The sequence below is a fragment of the Pipistrellus hanaki genome (assembly GCF_964339955.1).
Source record: "Pipistrellus hanaki genome assembly, chromosome: 1".
Classification (NCBI taxonomy): domain Eukaryota; kingdom Metazoa; phylum Chordata; class Mammalia; order Chiroptera; family Vespertilionidae; genus Pipistrellus; species Pipistrellus hanaki.
The window spans coordinates 119,023,482-119,036,372 of NC_140503.1; the positions used below are offsets into that span (position 1 = coordinate 119,023,482).

Here is a 12,891-nt window from a genome sequence, read left to right on the forward strand (position 1 = left end):
ATCTATAAATTGTTTTGAGTAGTATGGACATTGTAATTATGTTAATTCTATCATTCCATGAACACCATATATTCTTTCACTTGTTTGTATCTTCTCTCTCTTCTTTAGTTTTCTGAGTACAGATCTTGTACTTCCTTGGTTATGTTATTCTTAAATATCTTAATTTTTTTGTTGTTGTTCATGACTTACATTTAAGTATTTTATCCATTTAGCTTATTTTTGTGGATGGTGTAAGCTGGTGAACTAGTTTCAGTTTCTTTGTATGTATCTGTCTAATTTTCCCAACACCATTTACTGAATAGACTGTCTTTATTCCACTGTATGCTTTTGACTCCTTTGTCAAATATTAACTGAGCATAATGGTGTGGATCAATTTCTTGAGTCTGTGTTCTGTTCCACTAATCTATAAGACTGTTCTTGAGCCAGTCCCAGGCTATTTTGAGTACAGTAGCTTTATAGTATAGCTTGACATGTGGTATTGTAATTCCTCTAACTTTGTTCTTTTTTTTTTTTTTCAAGATTGCTGTAGTTATTTGGGGTCATTTCTTTCTGGTCTCCTTGTCACTAAGATCTCTCAAATCTAGTGCTGAGTAAGACCATGTCTTAGTCTGTTTGACTCAATATAACAGAACAGTATTGTTGGATGCTTATAAACAACAGAAATTTAAATATTCATTTACTGATTTGAGAGTTGGAGAGAGGGGGAGGGAGAGAGAAAGATAGATAGAGAGAGGGAGAGAGAGAGAGATCAATTTGTTCCCTTATTTATGCATTAATTGGTTGCTTCTAGTGCCTGGACTAGGGCTTGGACCTACAACCTTTGTGCAATCTTGATATATCAGGATGACACTCTAACCAAATGAGCTATAATAACAGACATTAACATAAATAACAGAACAATAACAGAAATTAATTTTTACAGTTCTGGAGCCTGGGAAGTCCAAGATCAAGGAGCTGGCAGATTCGGCATCTTGTGAGAACCCACTTCCCGGTTCACACATGTCTGTCTTCTTACTGTGTCCTCACATGGTGGAAGGCTTGAGAGAGAAGTTTGTGGTCTCTTTTATAAAATCATCAATCCCACTCATGAGGGCTCTAATACCTCATCACCTCCTAAAGTCACCACCTCCAAACTCCATCACATTGGGGATTATGTTTTCAGTTTATGACTTTTGAGGGGACATATTCAGAATATAAAATGGGCCAAAAGTAAGTTTACAGTTGTGAGTATGCAAACCAGTGGTTATGCTTGTATTATTATTTATTAATTATTGCATTCTTTTCTGTAGAAACAACTGTAAACCTATTTTTAAACATTTAATCACCTTTATTTATTTATTTATTTATTTATTTATTTATTTATTTATTTATTTTCTTTGTTTGTTTTTGTTAATACTCACCCGAGGTTATTTTTCCACTGATTTTTCCAGAGAATGGGAGAGGGAAAGACAGAGAAACATTGATGTGAGAGAAACACATCGATTGGTAGCCTCCTGTAGGAGCCCTGACCAGGGCCTGGGCTGGGCAGGAACCCACAAGGTACGTGCCCTTGACAGGAATCGAACCTGGGAACCATTGGTCTGCAGGCTGATGCTCTATACCCTGAGCCAAACAGTGAGGGCTGTAAACACACTTTTGTCCCACCCTGCATAACACTCTGTAGCATAAAACATCCTGAAAATGAAGTAGTTAAACAGGAACCCCTTTTCTCACCCCTCATCCTGAAGTGAAAGGAAAGATGCTTAATGGTATCCTACAGGAAGTCACATCTACAGGTCTACCCAATGGAAAGAATATATTCATTTTTAGTTTTGACCCAATCAGGAAGTCACTTTCACACCTACTGGGAGCTGACCAGAACCCCTCTCAAAATGGCAGCAGAATAAAAGGCAGCTGGTCCAACAGCTCCAGTGTATGCTGACTTGCAGGAGGGGCAGGTAGAGCCATAGCACCGTGCAAACAGGAGGAGCTGCCTTCCCACAGTAAAGAAAGCAGAGAGCAGATACTTCCTAGAGAATGTTAGTGGAAAGCAAAGTGTCCTTAATAAGATTTTTAAGAGACATGATACCTGGTAAACTTAAAAAATATGAACCAGTAAAAGAAAAAGAAAAACATATTTCTGGATTATAATATAGTAAAAAGGACTTGGCACAAGACAAAACTTGTTTTGATACAAACAAAAAATCAGAATGTGGGCAACGCGAAGCAGAGCAATGCAGGCCACGCAAGCACAGAGACTATGGCCTAGCTGCAGGTACTGGGGAGAATGAGTGCCAGATAAGCATTCATGCACACGCCACAGCGTAGTATTTAACATAATTTATCTCTGTCTGGGTGGGCTCCAAGTTATCCAAGCACAGGATAGCTCTATAATCATCAACTGACAACCTGGTATTTGTCAGGCTGATGACTCTCCACAGGTTATTACCTTGAGCAACTCACACTCCTGAATATTGCTAGTATTAGAAAGACAATAAAAACTGTAAGATAATAGGCAGAAAATAACACAGTTTTTGTTCTAAAGTGATGATATTATGGATGACTTTTCCCTCCTGTTTTCCAAATAATCCTAATGCTTATTACATTTTATTTCCAAAATAAATAAATAAACCTCAAATACAACTGGTACCAAAAAAATGAAGCAATATGCTCTAAAAATGCATGAGAAATCTTTCACTTTAAACTTGGGAGTTTTATAATTAATTTCAGCAACAAAATTACAAAATTCTATATAAATGGTGGGGATGGAGTGCCGCGTGACTCATGAGAGGGTCTCAGAATGAAATCATCCTGAATATCACTTAGCTCCTTCTACTTTTCTTTTTCTTTTTTATTTACTAGAGGCCCGATGCATGAAATTCATGCAAGAATAGGCCTTCCTTCTCTCAGCTGCCGGCACCAGCTTCCCTCTGGCTCCTGGGACCCAGGCTTCCCTCAAAGCCCTGGCTTCATCTGGAAGGCCGTCCAGAAGGACATCCAGTCTAATTACCATATTATACTTTTATTATTATAGATTTATTTTAAACAATACGTTTTTAAAAATTTATTTTTACTGTTTAAAGTATTACAAATAGTAGTACCTATATCTCCTTTCCCCCATCTACTTTTCTTTTTAACAACATGTTGCTTATTTCCTTACAAAGAAAATCTCATATTATCTCATATTATTTATGAAGAAAACTTTTACCTAAAATCCTTATATTCTTCTACTTGTCGTTTCCATGGACAGCTCTGTACATTTGTGATAATCTGAAGATAGTCATTCTCTGAATACCTAAGAATCAAATATTAACAAAGTTAGAAAATAAAGATCTCACATACTGCTAAGCAAATATATGCATGTCCTAAAGGACACTTTTAAAATATACTAATTTTAATCCTCTAAGTTTTTTTTTCTAAAATAAAGGAGAAATAAGTAAATGTATACCCATTTCAAAACTTCCAGAACATACAATTCACAAAGAATTACTATGATGATTTAAGAATGTGTAATCTGAACGTAAGTCATATCTAGTATTACAAACAATGATAGCACACAAACCCACATTTCAATCTTATGGCCATTTCATCTTAGCTTCAACTCATTGACAAATAAATGTATTTTATAAGTGTTTATTATAAATATATAGTTTATCATTTTTTTTAGAGTTTAGTTGATGGATTTATCTTGGGATATATAGATAAAATTTCTCCAAAAGAATCATCTTAAATTTTAAGTATGAACAGTATACTAAAAAAACAGATTGGGCTCAATCTGTAGGCATAGTGGTACAGTTATATGGGAACCCAGTACACCATAGATTTCCTTCTATCTGAAATTCCATCATCAAGTATCAATTCCTTTAATTACAGCTTATTCTTTAGTCTGTAAGCGTTATCATTTAAAATGCAACTATACTTTTGGATTAAAAAAAAACCTTAAATTTTATTTCAATTAATACCTTAGTCATTAGTTGCCAGCAATTTGAGAGCAAAGTTCTACAACAGGAAGAAAGAGTATATGTTGTGAAGGGGTGGAGAAGGAAGAGGACAGTAAAGAATCTTGTCAGGAAAATCACTCCCCTCGCCCCCATACAGCAAATTGCAGGCTCAGTCCCCAGTATGGGGTGTGCAGAAGGCAGCCAAAAGATGATGTTTCTCTCTCATCAATGTTTCTATCTCTCTATCCCTCTCTCCTCCTATCTCTCCAAAAATCAATGAAAACATATTAAGAAAAAAAATAATACTCTCAATACAAGAAAGGGAAAAAAAGCATTAGACCTAGTTCAACATTCAGCCATGACAAACACTCAACAAACTCAGTATGGAAGTGAATTTATACAACTTGATAAAGGACATCCACAAAAAACAACAACAACAAAAAAAAACACTTTAGCTAGGATCATTCATAATTGTGAAGGACTGAATGTTTTTCCCCTAAGATCAGGATCAAGTCAAGGATGTCCACTCTCGCCATCTCTATAACACACTGCACTGGACGGACGTCTAGCCCATACAATAAGGCAAGAAATAGAAATAACACCATCCAGATTAAAAAGAAAGAACTAAACTTTTTATTCAGAGAGAACATGATCATCTGAGAAATGCACACAAAAAAAGCTATTAGAACTAATAACTTAGCAAAATTTTCAGGATACCAGATCAAAATACTAAATCAATTATATTTTAATACACTAGCAGCAAACAACCTGAATTAAAATTTTAAACAATTTAATTTATAGTAACATAAAAATATAAAATACCTAAGAATAAAGTTGACTAAAGATGTGCAGGACCCATACACTTAAATGTACAAAAATTGCTAAGAGCAATTAAAGAAGACCTAAATATATAGCAATATGCCATCTCCATAGGTTAAAAGACTCAGGATTTATTAAGATTTTAATTTTCCCCCAATTGACTTATATGTTTGATGCAATTTTAATAAAAAAAAATTCTAGCAGTACTTTTTGTAAAAATAGAAAAAATGATTCTAAAATTCACATGGAAATTTTAAGATCTGGAATAGCCAACAGAATTTTAAAATGAACAACAAATTTGGAAGAGTTAGACTATCTGATTTTAGAACTTACTACAGTGTTACAATAATCAAAGCAGTGCCTTATTTATATCAAGACAGATAAAGAAATTAATGAAAAATTAGAAAAACCAGAAAGCTTTTCAACAAGGTAATTCAATGGGAAAAGAATAATCTTTTCAACAAATGCTACTAAAATGATTGGCTAGATACCTACTTTTAAAATTCTCAACTCTTTCCTCACTCCTTCTACAAATATGAACCCAAATTGTACCATTAACCTAAATGTAAGAACAAAATTTGGAAAACTTCTAGAAAAAAAATTTTAAAAAAATCTCAATGTTCTTTGGTTTTGTACATATTTACACAAAATGTACAAACTATAAAAGATATCTATGTAAGTTAAATGTCATCAAAATTAAAGGTTACTTTTCAAAAAACACTGTAAAGAAAAAGAAAATGCAAGTTATGGATTAGAAAAAATATTTGCACAACACATACCTGATAAAGAACTTGAATCCAGTATATACAAAGAACTCTTAAAACTCAAAGATAAGACAAACAGCCCAATTAAAAATTTGGCACAAGATTTGAATATTCTTCATCAAAGATGATAGATGAATGGCAAATAACACATGAAAAGATGCTCAACAATACTAGTTACTAGGGAAATATAAATTTGAATCACAATGAGATACCACTACATAGCCACTATAAAAACTAAAATTGAAAAGACAGACCATACGGACTTTAGCAAGAAGTGGAGTAACTGGAACTCACACACACCACTGGTGGTAATGTAAAATATGCAACTACTTCATAAAGCCATTTTGTAGTTTCTTCAAAAGGTAAACGTATACCTGGCATGTAAGCCAGCTATTCCACTCGTATGTCTTTAGTGAAGAGAAATGAAACCTTATATCCACACAAAGATTTGTACACTGATGTCCATGCAGCTTTACTTGTAATACCCAAAACTGTAAATAATCTAAATGTCAATTCAGCCCTAGCCAGTTTGGCTCAGTAGATAGAGCATTGGCCTGCGAACTGAAAGGTCTCAGGTACAATTCTGGTCAAGGGCATCGAACCCATGCCTGGGTTATGGGTTTGATCCCTAGTGGAGTGGGGGAATTGCAGGGGGCAGCCGATTCATGATTCTCTCTCATCATGGATGTTTCTATCTCTCTCTACTTCTTCCTTCCTCTCTGAAATAAATAAAAATAAATAAATAAATAAATAAATAAATATCCATTCAGAAGTAAATGGATAGACAAATTGTGTAAACATACTATAAAATGTTGTTATTTGGTGATAAAAATGAAGGACTTATAGAAATCTACAGGAACATGGATCAATCTCAGAATAATTATCAGAATAATTATGCTGGATGAAAAAAACTCAACTAAAAAAGAGTACTCAATGTAGTTTCCATTCCAGGAAATGAAAACTAATCTATAGTGGCAGAAAGTATATCAGGGGTTACGTAACCTGGATATAAACACTAGCATGCAGTGGTAGGGAAAATAAATGAAAAGAGCATCTTTGGGTAGTAGATATGTTCAAATTAGATTGGAGTGTTGGTGTATACACTGTACATTTAAGTTATAGTTTGCTGTTCATCATTTATACCTCAAAAATATTTCAAATATTCACTATTGGGATAAAATTATATTTTCCATGGTGATATAACTAAGATAATAAGCAATACACATCAGCCATTGTTAGGGGATCAAATATCTAAAACTCAAAATTCTATGGACCTACAGTATATTTAAATAAATACGTTTTTTAAAATTTATTTTGCAATTACAGTTGACATACAATGTTATATTAATTTCAGGTGAACAAGATAGTGAATAAACAATTACATACCTTACAAAGTGATAATCTTAGTCTAGTCTCCATCTGACACTTTACATAGTTATTACAATGTTATTGACTCTATTCCCTATGCTGTATTTTACATCCTCGTGACTACTTAAATAACTGCCAATTGGTACTTAATCCCTTCACCTTTTTCATGAATATGCTGGTGCCAGAGGGACGTCAGTGCCGGCAGCCTGGAAAGGAAGGCCTATTCTTGCACATATTTTCCTGTATCAGGCCTCTCTACTCCTATAATAGACTTTCTCACATTGAATTTCATTTTGCATTTACATGTTGACTTCCCCTTCTAGACTGTAACTTTCCCTCTGAGACCCTGAAAGACTAATCATTTCTAATTTCTAGCCCAGGGGTCCTCAAACTTTTTAAAGTGGGGGCCAGATCACGGTCCCTCAGAGAGCTGGAGGGCCGGACTATATGAACTACTAATCCCTACTGTAACACCTTGGCTGCGCTCACTGCCCAAAAAACCTGGCGGGCAGGATCAGACTCCCCTGGGGGCTGCATGTGGCCCGCGGGCCGTAGTTTGAAGACCCCTGTATCTAGCCTAACACAATCTCCAGCTGATTGTTCTTGTTAACATGGGAAATATACATTTAAATATAAATATGAAATTTAATGAGGTAAAAAAAAACTACATTGGACAAGTTCAAAACAACATTTACTTATTCCATGGCTTATAGCTTCTACTTAATAACTTTCCCCAATGCTGACTTTCACTCACTCTTCCTATTCACAGCTGTGGGAAAGCCTTGCCCTCCCTCCTTCAAGGTATGCATTGAAAAGGCTCAGACTAGAGCCCAGTAGTTAGTCACTTCAGCCAGTCCATTAACCCAATTCATTCTTCCTACTTTCCCAATTTCTTAGCATAAAATTAAAGGAGTGTGCGTGTGTATGTAACCTGTTAAACTTTACCCTTTCTTAATGAGTAACCCATATGTTGAGTGCTCCCTCAATAGTAATCAGTGTTGAATTTTTGTATTTCAGCTTCCTCAGTAAAGATCGATGTCAAATATGCTGGAGATTTCACATAGGAAATGGAGGAAAAGGGGTTATGTTGCTAGGCAGTAGTAACTTTTAAAAAAATACCATTAATTCTCTATGTTGTTTTGGTCAACTCTTGAACTTAAGAGTAATCTCTTCTCTCAACCCTCATTGGCACAGGATGGTGGTGGGACCATCTCTTTCCTCCCTCCATACTTTACTTCTCATTACTGTGCTCAAGCCAGCTCATAGATTGTGAGAACTGCCTGTTAAGTTTTCAAGAATGTTGTAAACAGGTTGTTAAACCATTTATAGCTTGAAACTGGCCAAGGTAGAAATATTTATTCTATAAGAATCAGCAGGAGAAGAACCAAGATGGTGGCATAGGTAACCAACATGCCTCCCACAACCACATCAAAATTACAACTAAAATACAAACTATCATCCAGAACTGCAGGAAAGCTGCCTAAGTGGAAGTACTACAACTAGAGATGTAAGAAGAAAGCACACCGAGACTTGTAGGAGTTGTGGAGACATGGAACAGGCTGGTATGGCACCCAGGAGTGCCCCTGTTTTAACCAGGAGGGAGATCACCTCTGCAGAGCCACCTGAGGAGCAGGGGTCCCAGCCCCACACTTGACCCCCAGCTCAGGATCCCAGAGCTGGGAAAGAAGTCCCTACCGAGAGTAAGAACTATGGACTGTAAAAACAAGTGCATATTAGGGCTGAGTGACACCAGGCTGCTGGAGACCCAGCTGCTTCTCTTGAAAGGCTGGCACCGCACACTTAATTTACAAGCTCCCACTTCCTCTGAGCTCCAGTGCCAGGTAAGACTCTGGGGACCAAGTCAGATATGGGGAGAAACTGGATTGTCTGGCATTGGGACAGGAATGTGGGGGCAGCTTTCTTCCAGATGGAGGCGTTCCCAGAGGTCTTTGTTCCCATGCTGGAAACTCCCCAGGGCAGGGCTGACTGGCAGACATTTCTGTTCTCTCCACCCTGGAGATTTCCTGAGACCCTGCCCCACCCAAAGTACAACCCCACCCAAGCTGTGTACAGGGGCCTTTGCATATGAATGGCCTGTCCTTTCTCAGACTAAATCCTATCAAACAAGCTGCAGCCCTAAAGCTATCAATAAAAGGCCCAAGACCGGCACCAGCACCAGCCTGCCTTGTTTTATACCTGGGCCTCTTCTGGGCACTTCCAAACCCAATACAAAGAGGAGGAATTTGCAGATCTCTATATCTCCTGCTGGGTGGCCCTTGGCAGTGGCTGACTTTGCACCTCCTTGGAGATCCAAGAGCCAGTGTACCCAGAGGTCAGTGTGAGACCATACCAGATTATAACTCTTCACATCCATAAGTTACACACTCAAGGGGCAGACTCAGTGAGCACCAAAGCCCCATTGAAGAAAGTTCTGCCACATAAGGGTGTCTCTTGCATAGTAGTTCTCCCACTGTAGTCACAGCTGGTCTCCACAGCTAGTTAGCCTGGAGGTCAATTCCTCCCAGTGACACCAACAGCAATCAAGTATCAACAACAAGATTGTGCACACAGCCCACAAAGGGGTGCACCAAGAGTGTCCACCTCAGGTGATTGGAGAGGCTGATCTACTGGGCCTTATAGGACACCTTCTACACAAGGCCACTCTATCAACTCAAGGGGACTTAGTCGTGGCACCCATTATAGCTTAGCTGCCCAATACATAGAAACAAACACAGGGAAGCAGCCAAAATACAGGACAAATAAACATGTCACAAATGAAAGAAATGGGAGAAATCAAACTACTGGATATGCTGTAGAGTTCAAAACCACAGTTATAAGGTTACTCAAGAGCTTCTAGAAACCTCTGAGGAATTTAGTGAGACCTTCAAGGATCTTAGTGAGAATGCCAAAAAAAAAAAAAAGGAAAAAGACCAGTCATAAATTAAGCATACACTGGCTGAAATAAAGAATAATATACAGGGATTCAACTATAGACTAGAGGGTCCCAAGAATCAAGTCAATAATGTGAAATACGAAGAAGCAAAAAATACCCTACCAGAATAGCAAAAAGAAAAAAGAATCCAAAAATATGAAGATAGTGTAAGGAACCTCTGGGACAACTCTAAGCATACCAACAGAATTATGGGGATGCCAGAAGAAGAGAGAGAGAGAGAGAGATATTGAAAACCTATTTGAAGAAATAATGACAAAAAACTTCCTCTACCAGGTGAAAGAAATAGACTTATAAGTCCAAAAAGCACAAAGAACCCCAAACAAGAGGAATCCAAAGAGGACCACACGAAGACACATCATAATTAAAATGCCAAGGGCAAAAGACAGAGAATCTTAAAAGCAGCAAGAAAAAAACTGTTAGTTATCTACAAGAGAGTACCCATACTCTCAGTTGACTGTCATCTGATTTCTCAACAGAAACTATGCTGGCCAAAAGGGAGTGGCAAGAAATATTCAAAGTAACGAATAGCAAGAACCTACAACCAAGATTACCAAGCAAATCTATCCTATATAATAAAAGATAATATGCAAATTAACCATCACTCTGCTACAACCACAAGCCACATCCACCAACCAATCACAGCTAATATACAAATTAACCCAGCCATTATGGCTGTGGCCACAGAGAAAGCAGGAGGAAGGCTTGAGTTTCCCAGGTGATAGAGGAAGCCAAGCTTTCTGCCTGCCCTTGCCGGCCTAGGCCTCCACTTAAGGCTACAAAGTTTCAATTATAGAAGGTAAATAAATACCAGATACCAGGGCCTCTGCTTGGGTCGCCAGGGGGCATGGCCAGCCTACAAACCACCACAGGCCTCTAGCTCAGGCCACCCCATGCCCCAAGGGAACTCCACCCTGATCCAGGACACCCTTCAGGGCAAAACCAGCTGGCCCCCACCTGTGCACCAGACCTCTATCCTATCTAATAAAAGAGTAATATGCAGATTGACCATCACTCCAACACACAAGATGGCTGCCCCCATATGGTCAAAGATCCTGCCTTCATGTAGACACAAGATGGCCACCACAAGATAGCCAGCAGGGGAGGGCAGTTGGGAGGCACCAGGTCTGCAAGGAGGGCAATTGGGAGTGATCAAGCCTGCAGGAGAGGGCAGTAGGGGTGATCAGGCCAGCAGAGGAGAGAAGCTGGGGGCAAACAGGTTGACAGGGAAGCAGTTAGACATTAATCAGGCTGGCAGGGGAGTGGTTAGGGGGTGATAAGGGTGGCAGGCAGAAGCGATTAGGGGCAATCCGGAAGGCAGGCAGGCGAGCAGTTGGGAGCCAGCAGTCCTGGATTGTGAGAGGGATGTCCAACTGCCCAGGGATGTCCACTGGGATCGGGCCTAAACGGGCAGTCGGACATCCCTCGAGGGGTCCCAGATTGGAGAGGGTGCAGGCTGGGCTGAGGGACACCCCCGCCCTCGCCACCCTCACGCCCCCGGACAAATTTTGTGCACCAGGCCTCTAGTCATTTAGAATTGAAGATCAGAGAAAGAGCTTCACAGACAAGAAAATGCTAAAGGAGTTCATCACCTCCAAATCAGTAGTATATGAAATGCTGAAGGGTATTCTTTAAGAAGAGGAAGAAGAAAAAAGTAAAGATAAAAAATTATTTACAACAAAGTGACAACAAATACATATCTATCAACAAATGGATCTAAAAATCAAATAAATAAAAAACCTGATGAACAGAATAAACTGGTGAATGGAATAGAATCAGGGTCATGGAAATGGAACAGACTGAGATTCTCAGAGGGAAGGCGGTGAAGGTGGGTGCGGGAAGAGATTAGACAAAGATCTTATATGCATCTATGCATTACCTATGGAATGATACAATAGGGTGGCAAGGGCCTGGGGTGGGATGGGAACTGGGTGGTGGGGAGCTATGGGGGGGGGGGGAAAAGAGGGACATCTATAATAATTTCAACAATAAAGATATTTTTAAAAGAATCAGAAAATGTGACAAATCAGGGCTCTCTCCTACCCAAGATAGTTGTCAAGCTTGAACCAGGCTGGTGCTGTTCCTACATTTCACTACAATTGGGCAACCTGTTGACTTGGCTCAAAATTTTTCACTCTTCCCCAATTTTGAGCCTTGTGGAGGCCTGCCGAGAAGGTCAGGTGAGATGTATCAAGTGACACTGACTCAGTCTGACCCTAAGTCTCATTTAAACAAAACTATCACACTAGCTTCAAATAGCAACTTCTATCTCAAGAAAGTAAAGGGGACTTTATTTCCACTGAGATTTTGAGCAAATGCTCTTAAGTATATTATACTTTTACTTTGGCTTCCCTGAAAAGCATTTTGTGCCATTTTGAAATCATTCTTACTTTTTTATCAAGCTTATTCTAGAACATTCAAATTACCATCCATTACCAGCTAAAATAAAGGTGCCTTGGTGCATTGTAAAATATGAAGTCTTTAAAACATTTTGTTTTAGTGATATATATCCTCCTATAAATTACAACTGGCTCCAATTTTACTTAATATTGAAAGATACCAACCATAACATATCTCATTTTACTAATAAGTTTGCTGCATAAAGGGGCTTATGACTTTATAGCTATTGACATTTAAAACCAAACCAAGACATTACAGCAGGCCCATCTATTACAAAAGAAGAGTTTTCCTGGCCATTCTACCTTCAGAAAACAGTACTCAAGCTACTTACTTCCTGTGTCAGAGGTTACTGTGTTCAAAGAATCTTTTTGATGTCCAGTTTATAAATTAATCATTATCCTCTGACATAATAAAAGAAAAATTGAAGAAGAACTAGCAAAGGGCGTTATTTTCCTATATGCTTGCTCTTTTCTACTAATATATATATTATTGGGGATATATATGTTATAATCAAACAGTTATTTTGGGAAATTGAGATTGCTACAGTACCATTTTGATTTGTAACAAGGGAGCATTGCTGGAGTGGAAAACCATCTGAGGAGGAGAACTCACATGTGTGTTACAAGTCTGGACTAATTTGTGGGATAAATGTATCTCTATAGAAGTTTCC

At 38.3% G+C, this 12,891-nt stretch overlaps 1 protein-coding gene across 2 annotated transcripts in view; it reads right to left on the reverse strand.

Moving 5' to 3' along the window:
- ST8SIA6 (ST8 alpha-N-acetyl-neuraminide alpha-2,8-sialyltransferase 6) overlaps window positions 1-12,891 on the reverse strand; it is a 124,793-nt gene that overhangs the window by 45,442 nt on the left and 66,460 nt on the right. For both annotated transcript variants that reach the window (XM_084871333.1, XM_084871332.1), the window contains one exon: window positions 3,188-3,274. In XM_084871333.1, the coding sequence (XP_084727459.1) occupies window positions 3,188-3,274 (87 nt within the window). The remainder of the gene's footprint in view (window positions 1-3,187; window positions 3,275-12,891) is intronic.